The sequence below is a fragment of the Tiliqua scincoides genome, chromosome 10, assembly GCF_035046505.1.
Source record: "Tiliqua scincoides isolate rTilSci1 chromosome 10, rTilSci1.hap2, whole genome shotgun sequence".
In the NCBI taxonomy this organism is placed as follows: domain Eukaryota; kingdom Metazoa; phylum Chordata; class Lepidosauria; order Squamata; family Scincidae; genus Tiliqua; species Tiliqua scincoides.
This window is the reverse complement of record NC_089830.1, coordinates 4,593,985-4,617,204: the sequence shown is the minus strand read 5'-3', so window position 1 is coordinate 4,617,204 and position 23,220 is coordinate 4,593,985. Positions and strand designations below refer to the sequence as shown.

The following is a 23,220-nucleotide window of genomic DNA, read 5'->3' as shown; positions in this document are numbered from 1 at the left end:
CCTTTCCTACCAGAAATCGGTTTGCATCAAAGTTGTGCATTTGCACCAAAGTGTGTTTCTCCCAGTGGTCTTATTTGGCTATTGTACTTTCTTACCAGCCCCTCCTCTCTCATCATCCATTTTCACATATCCTTTTCTAGAAACTACCCCTCCCCCAGCATTTCCTCACCTCTGCCTCTTTTTGTTGACTGGGGGTTAAAAAAAAGGCATCCTCTGTTTGAAGCTACAAGCTGCCCCCTTGCGACACACACACAAAAACACATCCCAGATTTTTTGCCTTTCCTTTCCCACTATGCAGGCTGTTGACAGCTGCTGTGGCGATTTGAGTCCTGTGCATGCCACCCAAATGAAGACTTGCAAAGCTGCCGAGGGAGGGACACGTGTGTGTGTGTGTGTGTGTGTGTGTGTGTTCACTGACAGCATGTCCAGAATTGCCAGGGCCAAAGCCAAACCATGTGATACGGCAGCCCATTTTACACGTTAAGTGTTTCTTATGGGGAAAGCGCCCCAAAGCACAGTCCAAGGTATGTTTACTCAGAAGCAAGTCTCAGCGCCATATAAGTACAAGCAGCATTTCAGCCTCCATGGATGAGCTAACCTGCAACTGGCTTTCCATACAGCACATCTCGAGCACATGTCGGTTGTCCTGTAAGAATTTCTGCCCACAGGTTCCATGTTATTTCCCGCACGCATAACACCTCACTTAGCATCTGCTCCAGCGTTTTTCAACTACTGGTATGTGCACCACTTGTGAGATGCTGTCCAGTGGTATGCAAGGGGCCGTGATGCCACTTTTGGATTCGGCAAAGAATCCAAAGGATTTGCCACAGTATGTGGTGATGGCATCTGGCCTGGATGCCTTGAAAAGGGGATTGGACAAATTTCTGGAGGAAAAATCCATTACAGGTTACAAGCCATGAAGTGTATGCGCAAACTCCTGATTTTAGAAATGGGCTAAGTCAGAATGCCAGATGCAAAGGGGGGCACCAGAATGAGGTCTCTTGCTATCTGGTGTGCTCCCTGGGGCATTTGGTGGGCCGCTGTTAGATACAGGAAGCTGGACTAGGTGGGCCTATGGCCTGATCCAGTGGAGCTGTTCTTATGTTCTTAACTACAATTCCCAGGAAGCCTTGCAGGTCTCTTTATCAGGTGTGCTCCCTGGGGCATTTGGTGGGCCGCTGTGAGATACAGGAAGCTGCACTAGAGGGGCCTATGGCCTGATCCAGCGGGGCTGTTCTTATGTTCTTAAAGAAGCAACTGCTTCCAGCAAAGGGAAAAAGCAGTCGCTGAGCCCTGTTCTTAGGGTACTTGGAACTTAGACAAATCGCTGCACCTTGTCCTCTCAAGCATCTGCTTTGCTTCTCAAAGCAAAGACATGATTGCTCGGAGCTTCGCAAACCTGGAAGTGATGTTGTGGCTCTAGTTATTGAAAGTACTGGTGGTACTTAAGAAAATTACAACATGAAGAGTAGTACACCAGGAGAAACAGGTTGAAAAACACCGATCTACTCTACACAGCACTTCAGAATGCTCAAAGGACCGCGCGGACATCACCTCAATGCACCTGAAAGGTAGGCCGGCTTACTATTTCCCCCTTGTAGACTGGAGGGGCGCTGCGCAACAACAGCCTGCTAAGTGAATTCTGGGTTTAGGTGCGATTTTGAACAGAGGACCTCTGTGCCAGAAGTGGCGTCCGGCTGCTGTTTCTGCCTCAGGTCTGGCAGGCCAGACACCGCCAGCACAGTTGATCACCTTCCTATCCAGCCATCTTCTGGCAGGGAATGCAAAACTGCACACATGGGAGTCCCCGGCAGTCTCTCACTAGCCCAGCTATGGACACCCTCAAGCCATGCCCTGACACAGAAGAACAGCCTCCCTCCGCCAGTCCGCTTTGGAAGCCAGGGCAATCCTAAATCAGCGATTTTCAACTGCTATGCTGCAGCAGGTGTGAGTTTGGAGCACAGGGGTTGAAAATAGCTGAAAATGTCTAGCCGCCACTCCTCCACGCTTCCTGTTCTACTTTGTCCCCTTCCTTTTCCAAACAGGAGGAGAGTGGTGGTGAGCAGGTAAATGGATGTGGGCACCTCCCCCATCTACTGATGCCTCTTAGATGCCCCTCTTACAAAGAGTTCTGTTTTTTTTTTCTGGCACTGGCAAGTGTGATGTCACTTTTTGCAAGAGGCACAAGTGGTGATCATGGGGGACACAATTGTGCAGGCAGGTGGCCAGACGGATGCCCACAGGCAGCTGGCAGCCTGGTGCAATTGCTACCTGTGCAATTTGGGGCTCTTCAGTCTAGAAAAAAGGTGCCTGAGGGGGGACATGAGATGATACAAAATTATGCAGCGGATGGATGGAGAGATGTTGCTTTCTGTCTCATACAACACCAGAACCAGGGGACATTCTCTAAAACTGAGTATAGGGAGAGTTAGGACAAAAAAAAAAAATTTCTTTACCCAGCGTGTAATTAGTCCGTGGAACTCCTTGCCACAGGATGTGGTGATTACATCTGACCTGGATGCCTTTAAAAGGGGATTGGACAAATTTCTGAAGGAAAACTCCACAAGTTACAAGCTGTGATGGGCATGTGAAACCTCCTGATTTTAAGCAGGCTACCTAAAAAGGCCAGATGCGAGGGTGGGCACCAGGATGCAGGTCTCTTGTTTACTTGTGTGCTCCCTGAGGCATCTGGTGGGCCTCTGAGATACAGGAAGCTGGATTAATTGGGCCTTTGGCCTGATCCAGTGGGGCTCTTCTTATGTACCTCTGCAACCACCACACATCTAGTCTATACAACAGAATGAGAACACCATTTCGGATGAGTCTTTGTTACAGTGTAAACGTTCCCTGAATTTGGGTCCCAAAGGAGCTGCGGTAGGAGGACTGCATTTTCTATCCAAGTTGCTTTATTGGCAAGCAATCCTCTGTGCAGCAGAACTGCCAGAGGGGCAGGAATGCTGCCAACCCAACCAAGCCATGCGCAGATCTTGGTGGCACCCCCTGGGGCCGGCAGATGAATGTTTTCAGGGGACCTTGGCTGCAATCCTTTGCACCTTACCTGGGAGTAACTCCCACTGAACTCAGCGAGGCTTACTTCTGAGTAGGCACGCATAGGATCGGGCTGCGAAACCCGAGTAGGGCCCTGGGAGAACCTTTGGGAGTCCAAATCCCGGACAGCCCAGTGACTTACAGCCCAATCCTATGCATGCCTACTCAGAAGAAAGTCTCAGTAGAGTCAATGGGGCTTACTCGCAGGAAAGGGTGGCCAGGCTGGGGCTGCGCATCTCCTGTGATGAACGCGGGAAGACAGTGTCCCTTTAAGGGAAGGTACCAACAGCTCTCCATCCTTCGGAGGGGATCTCCCCGCTTGCCACCTGGTGTGCCCGCAGCAGCGGCAGCCGGGGGGGGGGCATCGCGTCCCATAGGTGCTGGGGGTCCTCCCCTCCGAACCCCCGCCTGCTCCGGGGACTTCCTCGCCTGCTCCGGGAGGAGGCAAGCGCGAGTTCCATCTTCCTCCTGCCGACAGCACTGCAGCCGAGCAGCAAACATGAGCCCCGCGCGCCAGGCCGGCGGGGAGAGCGGGGCCTGCGGGTGACGGCCGCGGCGGGCGGGGGCAGCGCGGGTGCGAATAGGCCCTGCGGCGCCGCGGAGGGGGTCCCGGAGTGCACGGGGGGGGCGCCGCTGCGCGCGTGCGGGTGCGCAACGCCTGTCTTCACCCAGCGCCGCGCATTTCTCTCGGGTTTTCTGCACACTTGTGCAAGAGGAGCATGCACACGAGGGGCAAAGCTGGGGGGTGTAAAATCCCTGCACACTCCTCTCCTCTCGCTTGTGCGCACGGGGGCTCAGAATCCCAGCGCACTGCTTATGCAAGAGGTGCAGACACGCGGGAAAGTAACGTACCTGTAACGGGGATGCAACGTCCCTGCACTCTTCTTGCTTGTGCATGGAGTGGGAGCGCCCGGGGGCGTGCATAATCCCTGCACGCGTCTTCCCTTTGCTTGTGCAAGGAGCGCAAAACCCCTGCACACTCCTCTCTTGCTTGTGCAAGAGGTGCAAGCACACGAGAGGGCAAAACTGGGGGGTGTAAAATCCCTGCACACTCCTCTCCTCTTGCTTGTGTGCACGGGGGCTCAAAATCCCTGCACACTGCTTGTGCAAGAAGTGCAGACACGCGGGGATGTAACGTCCCTGCACTCTTCCTGCTTACGCAAGGAGTGGAAGCAGCCGGGGGCGTGCGAAATCCCTGCACGAGTCTTCCCTTTGCTTGTGCAAGGAGCGCAAACCCCCTGCACACTCTTGCTTGTGCAAGAGGTGCAAGCACACGAGAGGGCAAAACTGGGGGGTGTAAAATCCCTGCACACTCCTCTCCTCTTGCTTGTGTGCACGGGGGCTCAAAATCCCTGCACACTGCTTGTGCAAGAGGTGCAGGCACGCGGGGATGTAACGTCCCTGCACTCTTCCTGCTTGTGCAAGGAGTGGAAGCAGCCGGGGGCGTGCGAAATCCCCGCACGCGCCTTCCCTTGTGCAGAGAGCGCAAAACCCCTGCACGCTCCTCTTTTGCTTGCGCAAAAGGCGCAGACACTCCTGTGCAAGCGGCGCAGGCGAGCGCGCGGGGGGCGAAGCCTGTGTTCCGCGCACCGCAGCAGAAGCCGAGCGAGGCCGCTCCGCGCGCGACAGCCCCCGCCCGGGCCGAGCCGCAGGCGCGCGCCTCCCGCCCGCCAGCCAATCGGAGGGCGGAGTGTCCCTGCGCGCGCGCCGGGCCCGGGAGGGGGTGTGTCGGCCGGAGAGGGGGAGGGGAGCCCGAGAATGGCGGCCGAGCCAGGCGGCCCCGGACGAGGCGGCGGAGGCAGCCCTGAGGTGAGTTCGGCCCGGCCTGAGGCCGCCTTCACGCGTCGCGCGGGCGGCTTGCGGAGGGGCCTCGGTCTGCCCCGGCGGCGGGCGCTGGAGGCCGCGGAGGCCTCGCTCGGCGCTGCGGGGGGCCTGCCGCCCCCGTCCCCAGGGCTGCGGGGCTCGTGCCCCCCCCATGGAGGGCGCGCCTGCCGCCGCCGCCACCCAGCAGGCCGGCCCGCTCCCCGCTTCGCAGCTCGAAGGCTCCGCCGCCCGGCAGCAGGGCAGGCCTCGGCCCAGGCAGGCCACGCTGGGGAGGGCAGGCGGCCGGACGGGCCCTGCGCGGAAGAGGAAGCCTGGCAGGTGCCGCGCCCGCCGACACCCCCTTCGCGCAGTGCTTCAGGGGAGAGGCACCTGCCCCGTGGAGATGCCCTCAGGCTCAGCTCCTCACTGAGGACTAGTCCGTTGGGAAGGCCGAAGTCCCGAGGCCTCCAGCCACAGCACCCCTTGCACTCCTGCAGCAGTGCAGAGACCCCCCCCCACACACACACACAAGCTCAGCTCCTCACTGAGGACTAGTCCATTGGGAGGGCCAAAGTCCCGAGTCCTCCAGCCACAGAACCCCTTGCACAGACCACCCCCCCACGCACACACAGAGGCTCACCTCCTCACTGAGGACTAGTCCGTTGGGAAGGCCGAAGTCCCGAGGCCTCCAGCGACAGCACCCCTTGCACTCCTGCAGCAGTGCAGAGACCCCCCCCCACACACACACACAGAGGCTCAGCTCCTCACTGAGGACTAGTCCATTGGGAGGGCCAAAGTCCCGAGTCCTCCAGCCACAGCACCCCTTGCACTCCTGCAGCAGTGCAGAGACACCCCCCCCACACAGAGGCTCAGCTCCTCACTGAGGACTAGTCCATTGGGAAGGCTGAAGTCCTAAGGCCTCCAGCCACAGCACCCCTTGCACAGACCCCCCCCCCCCATATAGATTGTCCAGGTACAAGCAGGACAGACAGCATGACTCTACTTTGAACCCTTGTATAGAAGAGGGAGTTTTGGCAGGTGCCACTCAGCATAGAAAGGTTTAAAAAGCTGCACCTGCCAAACTTCCCTCCTCTATACAAGGGTTCAAGGAGTAGCACTCTGTCCCCCTTTGTATCTGGTCACACACACAGAGGCTGCACTCCTCACTGACAACTAGTCCATTGAGATGGCTAAAGACCTGAGGCCTCCAAACACAGCACCCCTTGCACTCCTATGACAGTGCAGAGACCTCACCACACATGCTCATGCAGACATAGGGTGATAGATACAAAGGGGAACAGTGTGCCTTTAACTTTAACCATGGTAGAGTTGAGGGAATTTTGGCAGGTGCAACTCAAAATAGAAGGGTTTAAAAAACTGCACCAGCCAACATTCCTCTCTTCTATACAATAGTTACAGGTGGAGGCACTTTGTCTCCCTTTGCATCTTGTCACCTGGGCTGGGTTGTATTTCTGTGCACACTGACCTGGAAGTGAGACTCATGGGGGGTTGCACTGATTGTTCCTCTGGAGTAGAGGCAGGCATGAATGGGAGGTCTGCATATCTCCCAGTGTTTGCAAGAGAACGCTGGGCTCCAGGAGTTTTTTTTTAATCGCTGAGCAGGGATGACATATCAGCAGCTCTTGCTGACAGGTTGAAGGAATCCTCTGGCTGCCCAGGCCTCTGATTTGCCTGAGGAAATCTGGGTAGACTAGATTTCTCTGGGTAGATCCAAACCTTTCAGTATGAGGGCCACATTGTATATTTTACACATTTTTGCCAGCACCCCCCCCCCCCAAAAAATCAGTTTTATGAATGAATGAATGAAATTTAAATGAGTAAGTTTCACTTGGATCTTTTTTTGTAATCAATATAATATGATTCAGAACAAAAGGGAAATGTGACAGTTACAAAGAAGTAATGCCTTGCTTATGCATAATGAGTAAATGATACATAATGAGTAAAACATTAGCAAATGCTCTGACTAAAAAAAACAAGTTTCTACAGGCCGGATGTGGCCCCCAGATCCCTGGCCAGTAGACAGTTATGGCACACTACTTCATTTTGATTGTTGAAATGTCACTCCTCACATTGATTTTTAGCAAACTGTCAAATATTCCCTCTTGTATATGTTGGTGGGTCATGTTCCTTGCAAAAAGACATTTCTTGAAAATATGCATTGCGGTAATGGTTAGAAAACATGTATTGTTTGTCTCTAGAATACCATAGGTAAGATTCGGGCTCACTAGTGCTGGCTTTTCCAGAATCCATTAAAGCAGCGCTTACCAAACTTTTTAGCATCATGACCCACTTTTTTAAATGATGCAGAGCTGTGGCTCCCATAGCTTTGCTAGACGAAAAAATAATGAAATAATATTTTTATTAATATTAAATATTTAAAACAATTTTTTTTGCCGTGTTAGCCAATTTCATGTTCCCTTGCCAGGTACTACCTTTAAATGGCCGTCCTGCCTCTCCCGTTGGCCAGTCCAACTTGGTGAGTGTTCACTTTATTCCCGGCTTTGTTGGGCCACCTTGCCTTCTTCTCATCACCATCAAGCCAACTGTCTTCAGCCTGCTCCAGCCTTGTCCTGTTGAGAGGAGCAGGCAGCGCTGAGTTCCAGCACCAAATCCCCTTTCTTTGGCACAGATTCAGCAACATTCACTGGTGGCTTTTTAAAAATTGTTGAACTGGTCTCCTGCCAACTTGCCAATATTGTGTCTCTCAAAGTGTACCTTCCAATCATTTAAACCCATTTATTCTTGTCCAAATCCTAGAACAGATATAGTGTACTTTCCCAAGCTTGTAGAAACTTGTTTGTTAGTTCTGCTTTTTGTTCAATATCTGTTTTGCAGTGTCTTTTGCGTTGCTGGAGAGGCATATCACTACTCCTGCATGACAGCATGCAGATCTATGGCCAGCTGCTTACATGTATTATCTTCCCCCTCCCCCTTCTAGGTACCTTGAAGATGGTGAGTAGCCAGCCAAAGTACGATCTAATAAGGGAGGTTGGTCGTGGCAGCTATGGTGTGGTATATGAAGCAGTGGTGAGGAAAACCTCAGCACGGGTTGCAGTGAAGAAGATTCGATGCCATGCTCCAGAGAACGTGGAACTAGCCCTCCGTGAGTTTTGGGCACTAAGTAGCATCAAGAGCCAGCACCCAAATGTTATTCACCTGGAAGAATGCATCTTGCAGAAAGATGGAATGGTGCAAAAGATGTCCCATGGTTCCAGCTCCTCACTGTATTTACAGGTAAATGTTGCGAGCAGCTGAATAGGTAATAAGAACTAGAAGGGAAGTGGGGGAGGAGGACTGATTGTTCGCTTACACTAGCAAGGAAGAGAAGTGTGGCAGTGCGTACGATTCCACATGGTCGTACATGTTTGCTTGTCCGTGTTCTGCTCTGGATGTATTTGCTGATCTGGTAAGTTTAATAGAAGTTGTCCAGCTAAGTTGTTTGAAACTTAAAGGGATGAAGGCAAGGCAGTTGTGATGTTTATAGCAGAGTCATTGTGGCATACCTGATTCATTTCTGAACCATGTTGGTGGTTTTGACCTTTAAAGCCCTTTTTGGCTTGGGACCAGCGTATCTGAGAGACCACCTTCTTCCGTACAGTCCAGCCTGTTCCCTTCCGTCATCTGAGAGGGTCCTTTTGGTTGTACCACCATTAAGAGAGGTTAGGGGAATGGCAGTGAGAAATAGGACCTCCTTGGTGGTGGCACCTCTTCTGTGGAATTCCCTCACCTTTGAGCTGTAAACAGCTCCCTCATTATTAGCTTTCCAGCGAGGACTGAAGACATTTTTATTCCAAAAAGCCTTTGGTACCTGTAGGATGTTAGGGTATGATGGCTGCAGACTGGTTCACACTTTTTAATTATGTTTTATGATTGATGTTCTTTATACTGCTACTTGCCACTGACTGGCTTTTAATGTGTTGTTTATAGTTTTATGTGTATTTTATAGTTTAGTTTATGTGTTTTATTTGGTTGTGAGTTGCCATGGGTGTCGTTCAGGGAGAAAGGTGGGGTAAAAATCAAATAAATGCCTGAGTTTGTAAATATAACTTGGTTTGAATGATTTTAGAGCTTCAGCTGTGTGTGAAAGAGGATCTAAGGGTAGGAAGCCACTGCTAAAATATCTGTTACTGCTCAAATGCAGTTGGTCTTCCCAGATTACTTGAAATAAATTCTTAGGAAGGCAATTACCAACTTCTGTGCCTCTATAGTGTTGGAGAATGTGGTTTTGTCATGGCAGTGACATTTGTTGGGAAGAGTGTTCTCAGGATCAACCATCCTGGGGCCTCTTAATGCAGCAGTTGCTCCATAGCCTAGCACACTGTTAGGATTGCACTATCAGTGTGCTTGTGATGATCAGTGTTATGACTGAAATGATTGCAATGTTGAGATTCCCCCCACTCCCACATTTGACATATGACAGAGAAAGGAATTTAGAGTTTGGGGAAACAAGGTTAACAAAGTGAGCCTGTTACATTTGGGGGTGGTGGTCAAACAGGTTGTGAAAATAGCTGCTCAGCAATCTGCATTTCATGCCTTGATGGAGAATAGTCAGTAAATTGTGTGCACTCTCAAATAACTTTGAGAACAAAAGCGAGAGCCCCTAATTTTCTGTAGCAGTGCATTTTGATTGTCACGTTAGCCTGGTAGTATTCATCCGTGCAGATGGAGGATAGAGGATGTTTCAGCATTCCATTCACTGCAGGTTCCATCAGCAAGAGGGAAGTGAACTATTAGCAACTTGTCAGTAGTGGTCAGAGCAGGATTCAGTAGCCTAACTCAGAATTGCATTGAATTGTTATCAACAAGGCATAACTATATTTTGCAATCATTTAGCAAACCAGGATTGGAAACTGTGGTTTCAAGTGGGTTTAAGAATCAGAGGCCAGGAATTTCAAAATCTTACTGAACCTCCAGAGGCCCCTGCACCACAGAAATGAGTGCTAAGTGGTTAAAAAACCTGAGCAGCCAAGCAATTTACTGTAAATCATGGTTTTTCTGTATGCTCAAGTGGGAAACTCAAGCCATGGTGCGACAGGGGGATAAGCAGAATGAATTCCCCTTACTCCGAGTTGTGCTGCAACCCAGCCCAGCCCTGCTCTGGGTGCAGCACAGGCCAACAGGCCTGTCTGCTCCAGGTCAGATTAGAATTGGGCTGTTAGTCAATAACCTCATAAACAGACCAATTCAATTCAGACTCTGCTGGCTTGAATTCACCCTTCTACCAGTGCAGCAAGGCTGGATTCTACCTCTTGATTCCCACGATGGCGGGAATCAAGAGGGTCAGCAAAAGGACTTATGCTGGACAAGAGCACACCTTTGGGCTGGCACAAGGTACTGGACCAAGAGTGCCTTAAGATTGCACTCTGAATGAATGAGACGCAGTACCATTACAGCTGTGTGATACCTGTGTATCGCTTTTGAAAATACTGCCTAAAGGAGATAAGATTGCTGGAAGCTCTATGTTTAATACTCACATTATAAATAATGCCAGTTATAGGGGGATGTGCAAGGAAGACTATTTATAACATGTACATTGGAAAGAAAATGCAGCTGCTAGTGTTCTTACTTGGCACCTGTTTTCTTGAATCACACTTTTTGGACAGGTATATGAACTGTCTTTGTATTTCAGCTTGTAGAGACCTCCTTGAAAGGTGAAATTGCCTTTGATCCCAGAAGCGCCTACTACCTTTGGTTTGTGATGGATTTCTGCGATGGAGGCGACATGAATGAATACCTCCTGTCTCGAAAGCCCAGCCGTAAGACAAACACCAGCTTCATGCTGCAGCTCAGCTCAGCCTTGGCTTTCTTGCACAAAAATCAGATCATCCACCGTGACCTCAAGCCTGACAACATTTTGATCTCTCAGAGTAGGTTGGATGCCAGTGACTTGGAACCCACTTTGAAAGTAGCTGATTTTGGATTAAGTAAAGTTTGTTCTGCTTCCGGGCAAAACCCTGAGGAGCCTGTCAACGTAAATAAATGTTTCCTTTCTACAGCCTGTGGCACAGACTTCTACATGGCCCCTGAAGTTTGGGAGGGTCACTACACTGCCAAAGCAGACATCTTTGCGTTGGGGATTATAATCTGGGCAATGTTGGAAAGGATCACTTTCATAGACACAGAAACCAAGAAAGAACTGCTGGGGAGTTATGTGAAGCAGGGCTCTGAGATTGTCCCTGTCGGAGAGGCATTACTAGAAAATCCAAAAATGGAACTTCTCATTCCTGTCAAGAAAAAGACAATGAATGCTCATATGAAGCAGCTGATAAAGGAAATGCTCGCTGCCAACCCACAGGACCGTCCTGATGCGTTTGAGTTAGAACTCCGGTTAGTCAAAATTGCTTTTAAAGATAGCAGCTGGGACACGTGACCTCTGGAGCATTTCATCTCTGGGCAGAGTCGACTGTCACAATGGTGCGTCGTTTGATGGAAGCAAAAACCAGACCAGTCAGATTCGAGGTTTCGGGGCTCTGTGTGTCACCCATCAGAGCGTTTCTGTTGGTTTTAGTAAACTGAGTTCACCGTTTTTGTTTCAGTCCCCATAAATGTAGTTTCCCAACCTGGACGTTTCTAAGCTACCAGTGTAGTGTTATCTACTGGGCTAGGGAAATTGACAAGCTAGGAGCTTGTTGCTTTATAGGAATACATTGTGGAATATTTTAGACATTCCAGTTTCCTTTTGCAGAATTTGGAATGCCCGTGAAAGGGGAGATTTGCATGCTGGTAATGCAGGTCATGTGACTCTGTAGAGTTAAAATATGTATATATTTATGTCTGTGTGAGTGGCTGTCATTCTCGCCCCCCTACACACACTTCTGTATGGTGAAAATATCCCTAATTTATATTAACTGAGATAGATTTGGGTGGCTGTGGTTCATCTGCGATTTCTATACCATATAAACATTTTTTGATGTTTTTTTTCCTTAATGGAAAAATTTTGTGGCACAAAATGTGGTAAACAAATGCTATGTGAAATTGTGGTCTTATTCAAGCACTAAACTGCTATGGGGAGAATCCCTTTGTTGTGAAGGTTGCCATTGGTAGCCTGGCACACTTCTGCCTTGGTTGGGTCACTTAGCACTCAACTCAATTTTCCTCAGATAATGGAGTGGTTGTTAGGCTGCCATCTCTGGCCACTCCTCTCTTGAGCACTTGTATCCAGCAGTGCCGGCGGGATGCTTCTTGACTAAATTTATTTTAAAAAATGTAAATCATGAGGAAGAAGAGAATCTCTTCCTGCTTAAACTTGAAAGTTTTTGCAAATATGAAAAAAATGTCCATGTCTTGTTTGTTCCCCAGGTATAGAGGCTAGTCACACTAGTTGCCGCCCTCCTTTTTCAGTAGAGGTTCTTTTCAGTCTCTTGTTAATGGTGGACTTGATGAAGGGATGTTTGTCTTGGAGGAGGGGAGGAAGAACTCTGAAAATGGTGTTTCACTGAGCTATCCAAACTCAGTTGATTGTTTCCTGCTAGGCAGTGATGACAATCTGGAGGGTGGTTTCTCTGATCCAATTTATAGCACTGGTTCTTTTGCCCTGAAGTTTGGATGGTAGACACAGAACTCTTGGCACAGTCCTGCTACCCCAGGTGAGGAGAGCAGGTGCAGAAGTGACCTCTGGCAGAGGCCGACGATCGGTTCTGTGTCTCAGCTGGGTACCTTGTGCCCAGTGTGTACCATCATGTGACTTTCCATGTAAGGCCTCTTCTCTTTCTGCACCTTACTTTAAAGCATTCAGCAGCTCCTTCCTTCTTCACTGGGGTGTAGGCTGTTCACATCTTGCTCTTCTTGTGTGGTTGAGCAAGGTTGCACCCTTTGGGGTGTGGGTGTATGTTTCATTTTAAATATACAGGGCTTGATAAGACTGGAGTAAAAATCTGATTTATGAGTAAATGGGGAACTTCTAAATGAAAAAGTGGCAATGTTTGTGAACTGAAAACAACTTATTGTTGAGGTTGAACTAACTATGGTGTAATCAGTTACAGCAGACCAGAAAGTGAAACTACGTATTTGTTTTTTTCCATGAAATGCACTGGAGTTGGTTATACTTGTTGTCTGATAGATTGAGTCTGAAGAGTGGAACGAGAAGATGTGTGAATTACTTCTTAAGCTATGCTTAATACTCAAATGAAGCAAGATGCCTTTTAAGTGGAAATGTTTCCTTCACCTGCAGTACACTTGCACCTTTGCTCACAATGGAGAGTGAAGTCTTAATTGTTCCTGACATCTATGGAAAATTTTGCCAATTTTTTTTTCCCAGGCAATGTCAAGCTGTTGACCCAGGATGTTGCTGGGCCACGGTTTCGGGGATTGCAGTTGGCAGCTTTCTGTCTACCTTTCAGTGTGATGTTGTATCCTGGCAACTGAGGGTTTGATTCTTTAATGTCTGTCCTTGGCTGTAGAGGTGAGACAGAGACTTGACTTTGGTGCACTTACAATGTAAATTTTCAGAGGCAACAAACTCTTAAAAGCACCACCTGTGCCTTTAAGATGAGGGTATCCTGCAAGGAGGAAGGCACTCCTATGGATCTCTTTGCATCAGTAGCATCCCATCCTATATCAGACTTGTATTTAAATGAAGGAACCTAGCAGTTCTTGAGAACTTGGCAAGAGCAAGAACTCTCACTCCTTGTTACTGTGGAGAACCTGTTGGCACTTGCAAGCTCTCAGCAGATCCCAGTGTTGATGCATTTATTGCATGTGCTTAAATGCAGCGCAGAAACTCATTGCACAGGAACATCGATTAATGCTCAAAGCGCACTGGTTGCTACCCTTAAAGAATGGTAGGCACCCAGAACACCTCCTTTCACGGTGCTTAGCCCCTTGGCATTGAATGCTAGCTTGATTGTTCCATTAAATATCCAGTGAATAATCGGTCCAGAGATCTGTGTGTGTGTGAGAGAGGGAGAGAGATTTTTTTGTTGTCGTCGCTGTTGTTGCTTGTGTTTTGCTTTGGATTCTTGTAAAATCTCTGAAATCAAAACTATTGTAGCAGCTACAAAACAATCCACCAGCGTGACACAAAAGTCTAGATATTCATCAGCACTTCAGAAAGAAAACTTTCAAAGCTTTTCCTTATAAATCTATTTTGTGAAAAATTTATAAAAAGGGGATGATTGTGTAATTTATTGAGTTCATTACTTTTTAAAAAAAGATAAATAAAGTCTGAATTGAAAGGAAACCTCAAGCGTCTCTTTTTGTAGCTGTTAAGTTTATCATGTATTTCCTTTTTCATGAACCAGCTTGCTTTTCCCAGAAGCTCTTAGCCTCATATCACCCGAATATGTGATACTCCTAAAGTTGGTTTTGTGACATGGGCTAAAAAGTTTGTCACAAGATCAAATCTGCTATATCCACTTATTTCCATTCTGACTAGAGTTCAGCCATTACACTGACTTTTGGGTGCCAGTAATAGCACAGTATCTGAAGTAGCTGCTCACTAGGGGAGGAGATGACAACAGTGTGCAACCTACTGGCAAGTTCTGCATAATCAACTCTGCAGTTCTGATTCAGAAAAATTGTGGTGGTGTTAAGGACGCAGGATAGTATCATAAGATTTCCTTCTTCCTGTGGAAGAACCCACTGATCATCTGCCCTGTCACATGTGTTCAGGTAATGCTGTGTCCCTGTTTGGGCATCGGCGGGAATTCTACCTCTATGCAAAGCTGGATTCAACTGCCTGGTCAGGTTTAGTCAGAAAAACAAAGCCTCACTGCATAAGCTGCTGGATACGTCCTCACTGAAAGTGTTTAGGTGACTGCTCTGGGCACTGTTATTGCGTGTTGTGAAACGTGGCTGTTGCTGCTGATGCCCAAGTTGCCACCTTTGGCCTGGGCCACCTTTTTCCACCTTTGACTAACATGCCACCAGTGCCTGCTTTTGGAAGACAGATGTGGCCGTGAGCCTTTGTGCTTTGGGAAGCATTATAGCTCAGTGACAACCATCCCTGCTGTGCGTGCTGAAGGCCCCAGGGTCACTTTTGGGCAGCATCTCCAGGTGGAGCAGGGAGAAAACCCAGCAGGAAGCCCTGGAGAGCTGCAGCCAGTCTGTTGACAGGACTGTAGGTGGACCAAGAACCTGGCTGTTTAGGCAGCTTCCTGTGATCCTTTAATTTCTCCTGGCAGAAGACTTGGGACAGAAAAAGGAGGTGATACTTCATGCAGTGGAATTCATTGTCACAAGATTTGGCAATGGTCGCTAGCTTAGGTGGCTTGAAAAGGGGAGTGTACCAATTTGTGGAAGAGTAGGGGTCAGTCTGTGGCTAGTAATCATGACAGCTATTGCACGACTTCCAGATTCAGCAACAGTCTCCTTCCAAATTGTAGGGTGGGAGAGCTGGCTTTCCTATTGGAGTGTCTGGTGGGAAACACTACTGTTCTAGATGGCCTGACTCAGAGGGGCTTTGGCCTGATCCAGTAGGTCTTTTCTTAATCTGTTTCTTAATCTTAAGCCAAACTGGAGGTAGCTGGATCACTTGGGGTACCCTTGAAAACCATTCCCAAAACCAGGTTACAAATGTCAGCATCTCCGATTTCCTGATAGGCTTGAGCCATAGTGGGTCCTGGCCAAGGTTAAGTTTCTTTGCTCCAATTCAAGTGTTGCTTTTCACCTTGACAGCACTAAATGACCTGGCTTCTGAGTATCTTGTCTTGGGGGGGGAAATGGCTAATAGAGCCAGCATGATGCAGTGGCTGAAGAGTGGGATTCTGGGCTGTGCTTGTAGCAGGGCTCTTTCTCTGTAGCCTGCCTCAGTTGTTGTGAGGATAAAGTAGGAGGGAGGCTGTGAACTGCTGTGTAAACAGACGGTGAGCAGTGAACACACTTGTGTTGCATTGCAGAAGGACCCGGGGCCAGTCTTTCCCAGACAGAACAGGCAATAGTGAGTAAAAGGGACCAATATCTGACTGCGGAAGGCTGCTTCAGATGTTCAAAGTTTAATTTGATGGTGCCCATCTTCTGTGTCTTGGGGGGGCTTCTCAATTCCCCAAATACCAGCCAGAAGCCCAGAACTATTCAACCACGTGTGTGACTGACAGCTGTGCACGTTTGAAATTGGAGTCACTCAGAGGAATTTGATCAGAGGGTACAAAGTTTCTTTTGGGCCCCTTCTCACTACAAATGTGAATTTGGCTCCCAGGCCCCCTTTTTGAACCCGAGCCCAGGTATGAAGGACCCCCTCTGTTTGAAATTCAAGATGACTGCAGAGAGGCAGGTAAAGGCCTCGTTGGGTCAAATGATCACTGCAAAAAAATCTCATACATTGACCTGAATGTGCCTCGAATTCCCCAGCCCCTTCCAGTATTATTCAAACTGTGAGGCGCGGCTCTTTAGGGCGGCGCCAGGAACTCAAAGGGGAGGGATTGTCCTCTCGCAGCAATACAGCAGAATACATAGGAGCCCATCTTCTGCCCATGGTCTTCGCTTTTTTTAAAAGCAGAAGAAACAGGAGTTGCTCAGCTGGGAGAGTGGCTGCTGCCGCCCCGCCCTCTTCCGCGCATGCTCAGCTTGCAGTCCTGAACCCTGGCTGATCCTTGCCTGGTTGGTTCCTAGTTCCCAGCCTGGGATCGCTTCTCATCAAAGTGAAATCTCTCTTTTCAACCCCTCCCTCTTCCACTCCCCCCTTTCGATCTCCAAACCTTCCCGCTTTCCTCCCCCTCCCCAAATAAAACGCTTCCTATTTTACCCGTCACCAGGGGTCTTAAAGTTGCTTCCATGCAGTTGGCAAAGGGGGGGGGAGAGAGAGAGAGAGAGAGAGAAGCACAACTTTACTTGGCCAGGAGCAGAAAAAGGGTACTGTTTTTAAAGTGATTTATTAATCTCGTTGTTTGACTGAAGAGGAGAGGCTGTATTTTTAAAGTGATGAATCTTGCTATTTGAAGGGAATACTTATCAGCCATTGATGAAGTGATTGCCAGCCCAATCCTATCCACATTTTCCTGGGAGTAAGCCCCATTGACTCTAATAGGACTTACTTCTGAGTAGACATGCATAGGCTTGAGCTGTGCATCTCCTAGTACAGGAGACAAATCAGCTTCCTAACCACACCGTTATCAGCTCTGATATATTTTCATGGTCTATTTTTGTTTTCCCCACCAGCTGCTGGAAAAATTTAATTTCATTAAATTAATAAAGGGTTTGGTCCTATCCAAGGAGAATGGGAGAAATGACTAGTTGGGTGGGGGTCCACAGGGGTGTGTGTGTGTAATGTTGGTCAGACTGGTTGCTCACAAAGTTCAATTGATAAAACAATTCTGTTGGTATGCTTACAAAGTTAAAAAATGAGTCCTACTGGACCAGACAAAATCTACCTACTCCAGCATCCTGTCTCCAACAGTGATCAGCAGCTGATCATTTATAAAGCATGTATATTGCTGTGTATTAATAATATATTTTTAAGATCTGCATTTAATTAATGATATGATTAATATAATTAATATTAATATCATTAATATATATTTAATATTATAATAAATATATTTAATATAGTTAATATTTCTGGCCACTTCCTGTTTAATGATGTCACTTCCAGCCCTCAGGAACATGATGGGGAGTCATGGCCAATAGCCATGGGGGTCAAGGGAGCCACTGGCCGGAAAAGTTTGAGTACTACTGCCTTAGGCCATTAAAACCCAAATAAACAATCTAATCTACAAGAGAACCAGATTTCCTCTTTCTTTCCTGCTGCACTTGGAAATCTGACCCTGGCCTGCCTCTCGTACAGTCAGTACATGTTTGTGGGTCTCCAGTGGAAGGTGCTGGTCTGGCTGTGAACTTTCTCCTTGTTTTGATTTGGTGTATTTTAAACAGTGCTCTTCCCTCCCTGCCAGCCAATCAGAACTGCCCTCTGAATTGCAGAGTAATGATAGACCGTTGTGTGGTTAGAAGCTGACAACAAGTTGGGGCGTGCCCTTTGGAGCAGTGCCCTGTGTTTCTGTGTGCTGTTTTAGTTCCAAGTCAACTTGCTGGTATGAGACCAGAGAAAGTTGTTCTTTCTAGATCAGTGGTTCCCAAACTTTTTAGCACCAGGACTCACTTTTTAAAATGACACTCTATCGGGACCCACCTAGCACTAGCATACTTAGGGGGGGCAAGTGGGGCAAATGCCCTGGGCGCCGACCCTCCAGGGGCACCTCGGAGCCTCGCCTCGCCCCCCCCGCCAGGAGGAGATCCAGGAGTGTTGCGGAGAGGTAGCTTGCTGGCTCTCCATCAGTGCCTGGGCACCGACTGAGCCACCCCTCTCCTCCCCCTTTATAACAGGATAGGAGACAGGCGCACTAGAGAGGCACTTACGCTCTAGGGTGCCCATCTCGTCTTCTCCTATAAAGGAGGAGGGGAGAGGGGGGCTGTCCAGTCGGCATCAAGACGCTGCCTGGGAGGTAGCATCCGGCTGCCTCCCAGGAGCGCTCCTGGGTACCCCTGCTCCACCTCTGAGGGTGTCCCTCAGGGGCGTAGCGGAAGTGGCATGCGCCCCCTCCAACGTCAGAGGGGACGCATGCCGCTTCCCGGCCCCCACAGAGCCTTCCACGCAGCTTATGAGTTGCGCAGAGGTCTCCACTGCAGCGGTCTGGGGCCGTTGGGAGCAGCCCCAGACCGCTGCCATGGAGACCCCTGCAGCACGGAAGGCTCCGTGGGGGTCTCGGCTGCCTCCTCTGTTCCCCCTTGTTTTCAAAGGGGGAACAGAGGAGGCAGCTGCTTGGAAGGAATTGCGGTGACGATGACGTCACTGCAATTACTTCCGGGTCACGTGCAAGGGGGGCGGAGAAGGGGGGTTGCCCCAGGCACGGCCCCCCCCCCCGGGAACACCACTGCCACCTAGCTTTACGAGACTTAATTAAATTTAACCTGCCACTCAAAGCTTCTGTTTTAATCTTTTTTACTATGGGGGGGGGGGGAGAACTGCCTTATGGACCATTTGTTGAGCTCCATTTTGATCAGATCAGGAACATTCTGGTGGCCTTGCATTCCTGTTTGCCTGATGTGACCATGAGCCAAGGCACATTTGCTTACTTGTGAGTAAATACAAGCGTGTAACTTAGTTTCACTTTCCATAGCACTCAATACATTCATCAGTTTGGAGGGAGGGACTTCCTTTTCAGGTGTTTTTTGGGGGGGGGCTGCATTCATTGTATCAGGACCATTCTAGTGTTAGATTTTTCTCAGCCTGCCCTTCCCAATGGACTAAGACAAGTCTGGATACTCACGAGTAAACATGCAATATGGTTCAGTTTCACTTTCCATACGGCTCCACGCATTTGCCTTCTCAGCTATCAGCTTATACGGTGTTTCTCAAACTGTGGGTTGGGACGTACTAGGTGGGTCGCAAGCCAATTTCAGGTGGGGCCCCATTCATTTCAATATTTTATTTTTAATATATTAGACTTGATGCTACCATGCTATGTGACTGCATTTGGGGAAATGTTACAGACCTGAACTTTTAATAAGCTACTATGTATATTCTTTTAACAATGATAGTCAATGGGACTTACTCCTGGGTAAGTGTGGGTAGGATTGCAGCCTAGGATTGTTAAAAAAATTTCCTGCTTGATGATGTCACTTCTGGCCATGACATCATTTCTGGTGGGTCCCAGAAAGACTGGGACTAGACTAAAAAGTGCTAAAAGTTTGAGAGCCACTGGTCTGTACATCTACATTCAGCATGGGTGCATCCATGTAAATGCAAGCACAGTCCACGAACCCTAAAGCCTGCTGCCATATTCTACCCTGCAGCCAGTGAAGGATACAGAACTATTGCTCATCTGTGGGTATCAAGAACAGATCTTCTCCTGCCTTTACAATCCCCGGAATATCAATTGTAGTGGAGTAAGGGAATACAGCAGGTGGAAAAGAACTTTCGAGGAACCTTAGGAGGGGTGCTCAGGTGCAATACTTGACAAGCATGTCCCTATTCTCATTTTGTGAAATATTGGAGGGGGGGGATAGATGTGGTTTGTGTGGTTGGTTCCTAGGATGCTTTTCAGATGTGTGAACTGTTGCTACCCTGGCTTTTGAGAGTTTGGGGAAAGTGGACCTAAATTCTGGAAATGATCCAAGGTGGGAAGGAGGAGGGACAAGAGTCCTGTGGGATCTTGATGTGATAGCAGGAGGGCAGGAGGTCTGGTCTAGAGGGTAGAGCCTCCATTTGCCTGAAGATAACATCCACAATGTCGCGAGTTTGAGGCCACCGGCACCGAGACCTTGAAGCAGCTGAGCCGAGTTATTCCATCTGCTCTGAGTGTGGGAGGATGGAGGCCAGAATGTGAAACCAGATCAGAACATTCTTTCAATTGTAAAAATCCCTACGGGGATTTAATCAGCCTGCCTATGTAAACCGCCTTGAATAAAGTCTTGAATAAAGACCAAGAAAGGCGGTATATAAATACCTGTATTATTATTATTATTATTGTTGTTGTTGTTGTTGTTGTTGTTGTTATAGGGCAGCTGCTAGGGTTGCTGTGTGACAGGGTGTGGGGGCAGACACAAGGGAGGTGATGCTTATACCAGAAGGGAAGTGGGGAGCTGTGTCCTCCCAGCCAGATTGCTCTGCACTTATCTGCTCCAGACACTTCCAGCTGTTTGGCCTAACATGGGGTGGATTATTTGGGGGGGGGGGGTCCTGCCCTCAGACCAGAAGGCTGCTGAGTGAGTAGCTGAATTTACTGGCATTTGCACTTTGCTCCCCTCCGCATTCTCGCTGCCTTCCTATAGCTCTCGAACCACTGCCCAGTGCTGACTGACCCCCTCTGGCTCTGCTCTCGGAAATGCTCCTGACCGGGGGGGGGGAGTTGCCACTCCAGCACAGGGGCGACTTGCTGGTGTTTCTTGTGAATTTTTAGAGATTATGAGCTCTTTGGGGACAGGGAGCCTTAGTTACTTCATGTTCTAGTAAGCCACTTTGTAAAATTATAGGTTGAAAAATGGTAGTTATTTGATTTTTCTCTGTAAACCGCTTTGTGAACTTTTAGTTGAAAAGTGGTATATAAATACTGTTAATAATAATAATAATATACTGTATAAATAGCCTCAATAATAAGAATAACCATCACACCTACCACTTTGGGAGACTGACAGCTGGCAAAGGCAGCAATGTGTCATGTAGCCACTAGGTGGTACACTCCCCTTAAAGTTGAGTGTTCAAAGAGATTTCTTGGCAACCCCTAATCCAGTTCCCTGCCTCTCTCCGGCAGGTGACAGGCTCTTTAAATTATGCTATATATTTCTTTGAGGGTAGAATCATGATGTTGGATGGGGACTGCACGATCATCAAGCCCAACCCCCTGGGATAATGCAGGGTAGTTCCTTGGGAGGAACAATAGGCGCAAGGAATTTCCATGTGCTATGGAGTCTAATCGTAAAGGAGCAAGACTTCAAAATTGCTCTGATTAACGAACTAAAACTTTTTGTGCAGGGATTTCCCCCTGCTTGATGTCCAGGTCACAAGATCTAAATCGAGGCTGTCAAACATGTTTCATACAACAGGTTTATGGGCTGAACGGCATTCATGGCGCCTGCTGAGGACCAGAAGTGACCCAATGATGTCACTTCCGAGCAGGTGCCATGAATGTCATTCGGCATAATGAAGTGGCATCATTAAGCAGGTGAGGGTCAGATATAAGCACTTAGTTCTTGCATGCAACCTCATTAGGTGCAAATGACAGAAGAGAAAATGTGCAAATCTTGATAATATTTTCAGCATATGGGAGAACCCAATTATGATGGTTCTGCAGAGGCAACACTTTGCAGCTTAGCAGTGCTCTGCAAAGTGCTGCATTGGCAGAAGCAGTGCTACTGGAAGGACAGCCTGCATGGTCATTGAGATCTCCCAGCACCATGGCAGTGTCTCCCTCCCTCACCCCTCTTGATCTGTCTCTTCCACCATAGTGTTCCTTCCCTTCTGAGTCTCCTTCCATCTCTCCTTCCCAGAACCTCAGCAGAAGCAGTGCCACTGAAAGGGTGGCAATGGGAGAACCAATTATCATGTGCACCACATGAAGGGTCTTATTTTTGACACCCTGGTCTTACTGTCATTGCTTCTCCTCATCCCTCCAAGCCACTGGAAAGCGGTCCTGTATATGCAGAACCCCTGTGTGTATCTGTGGGGTTTGTGCAAGTGATTTCCTCCCTGAATTTAGCCCCTGCTGGATCAGATCCTTCCTCAGTTCTACTGCCTGTGATGGCACCAAAGCCTGCCACCTGAGGCCAGCTGCCTCATTCATGGTTATATCCCCTCCAGACTGGCCTCTGAAAAGGGTAAAGAGCACATGCGCCCTTCAGACTGGACAAGAGATGTGTCATGTGTGTGCTTTCTGTGTGGACGTCTATGCCTGAGCACAAGTTATAAAGAGAGAATATGCTCTAAGATGAGCCCAGACTGCTCATTGTCTTGCCTTACCCTCTGCCATGGGGACCATAGAGCAAAAGAAAGGGGAGGAAGTTGGACAAAGCCAGGTTGCAGCAAGCTTCAAAGTGTGGTACTTGGAAAATAATCAGGGGGCGGGGTGGAAAACAGGTGATGCTGCCATTACACAAAGGCTGGAATACAAATTTCCTGCCTTCGGCTCATTCGGATGGGAAATTGTTGCAAGTCCGGCTTTGGAAGTACGTCTGTGGCTCTGCTGAGACTTGTCAAGCCTGCCGCACCATCTGCAGAGGCTTGGTGGAATAATTCAGCATCCGGAGAAATTCAGCTTTCTAGATTTTTTGTTTGCTTTTTTTAAAGCAAGTTTCTAGTCCTTAAGACTCCCAAGATGGGCTTGATGATATTATGAACAGTTTATATACTGCTTTCCAAACTAAAACAAATTCACATTTATATCCTGTCTTTCCATCACAAAATGATATACAGGGTGGCATTTGGTCAATTGAGTTGCAGATGGTTTGAAAGAGGAATGCCTGCTTTTGGTGTGCGTGCTTGTACCTGTCCCACTTGTGCCTCAGACAAACAGGTTTGTTACTTTTTTTTAATCAAGAGCCTGCATAAGGAGTTTAAGCAAAGGAAAATTCCCTGTATGAGTCTATTACATCAACGTGACCTCTGAGATGAGTCCTATTCCTAGCTCATTTTTTTGAAAAAACTTTATTTTTATTTCAGGTTTTTTTTAGCCCCCTTCATTTATCAATGCTAGAAAGTAAAAATGAAGCATTACAATTAAATGAAAAAGTGAGGGAGGACCAGACACTGACACATTGCCAGGCCAGGAAGGCAGCATTTGGCACCCCGTGTCAGGAAGTCTTGGACTGACCCTGCAGGGGAGTCAGCAACAAGATCCAATCTCTTCAGTTCAGAGCAACAAAGCAGCCTGCTCCAGAGGTCTTTATGAAGGGCATCGGCTGACTGCTCTGGCCTATTTACAC

The 23,220-nt window shown here is 48.4% G+C and overlaps 1 protein-coding gene across 1 annotated transcript; it reads left to right on the top strand.

Annotated features, from left to right (window-relative positions):
• Positions 1-4,787: 4,787 nt before the first annotated feature.
• On the top strand, positions 4,788-13,986 carry PDIK1L (PDLIM1 interacting kinase 1 like). Its single transcript, XM_066638503.1, has 3 exons — positions 4,788-4,857; positions 7,811-8,106; positions 10,502-13,986. Exons 2-3 carry the CDS (start codon positions 7,822-7,824, stop codon positions 11,240-11,242), a joined length of 1,026 nt encoding a protein of 341 aa, XP_066494600.1. The 5' UTR covers positions 4,788-4,857; positions 7,811-7,821; the 3' UTR covers positions 11,243-13,986.
• The last annotated feature ends 9,234 nt before the right edge of the window (positions 13,987-23,220 follow it).

Excerpts from the sequence above, each read along its gene's own strand:
- PDIK1L (XM_066638503.1), top strand. The coding sequence starts at position 7,822 with ATGGTGAGTAGCCAGCCAAAGTACGATCTAATAAGGGAGGTTGGTCGT. Across the intron at positions 8,107-10,501 it reads GCTCCTCACTGTATTTACAG|CTTGTAGAGACCTCCTTGAA; the intron begins GTAAATGTTGCG and ends TTTGTATTTCAG.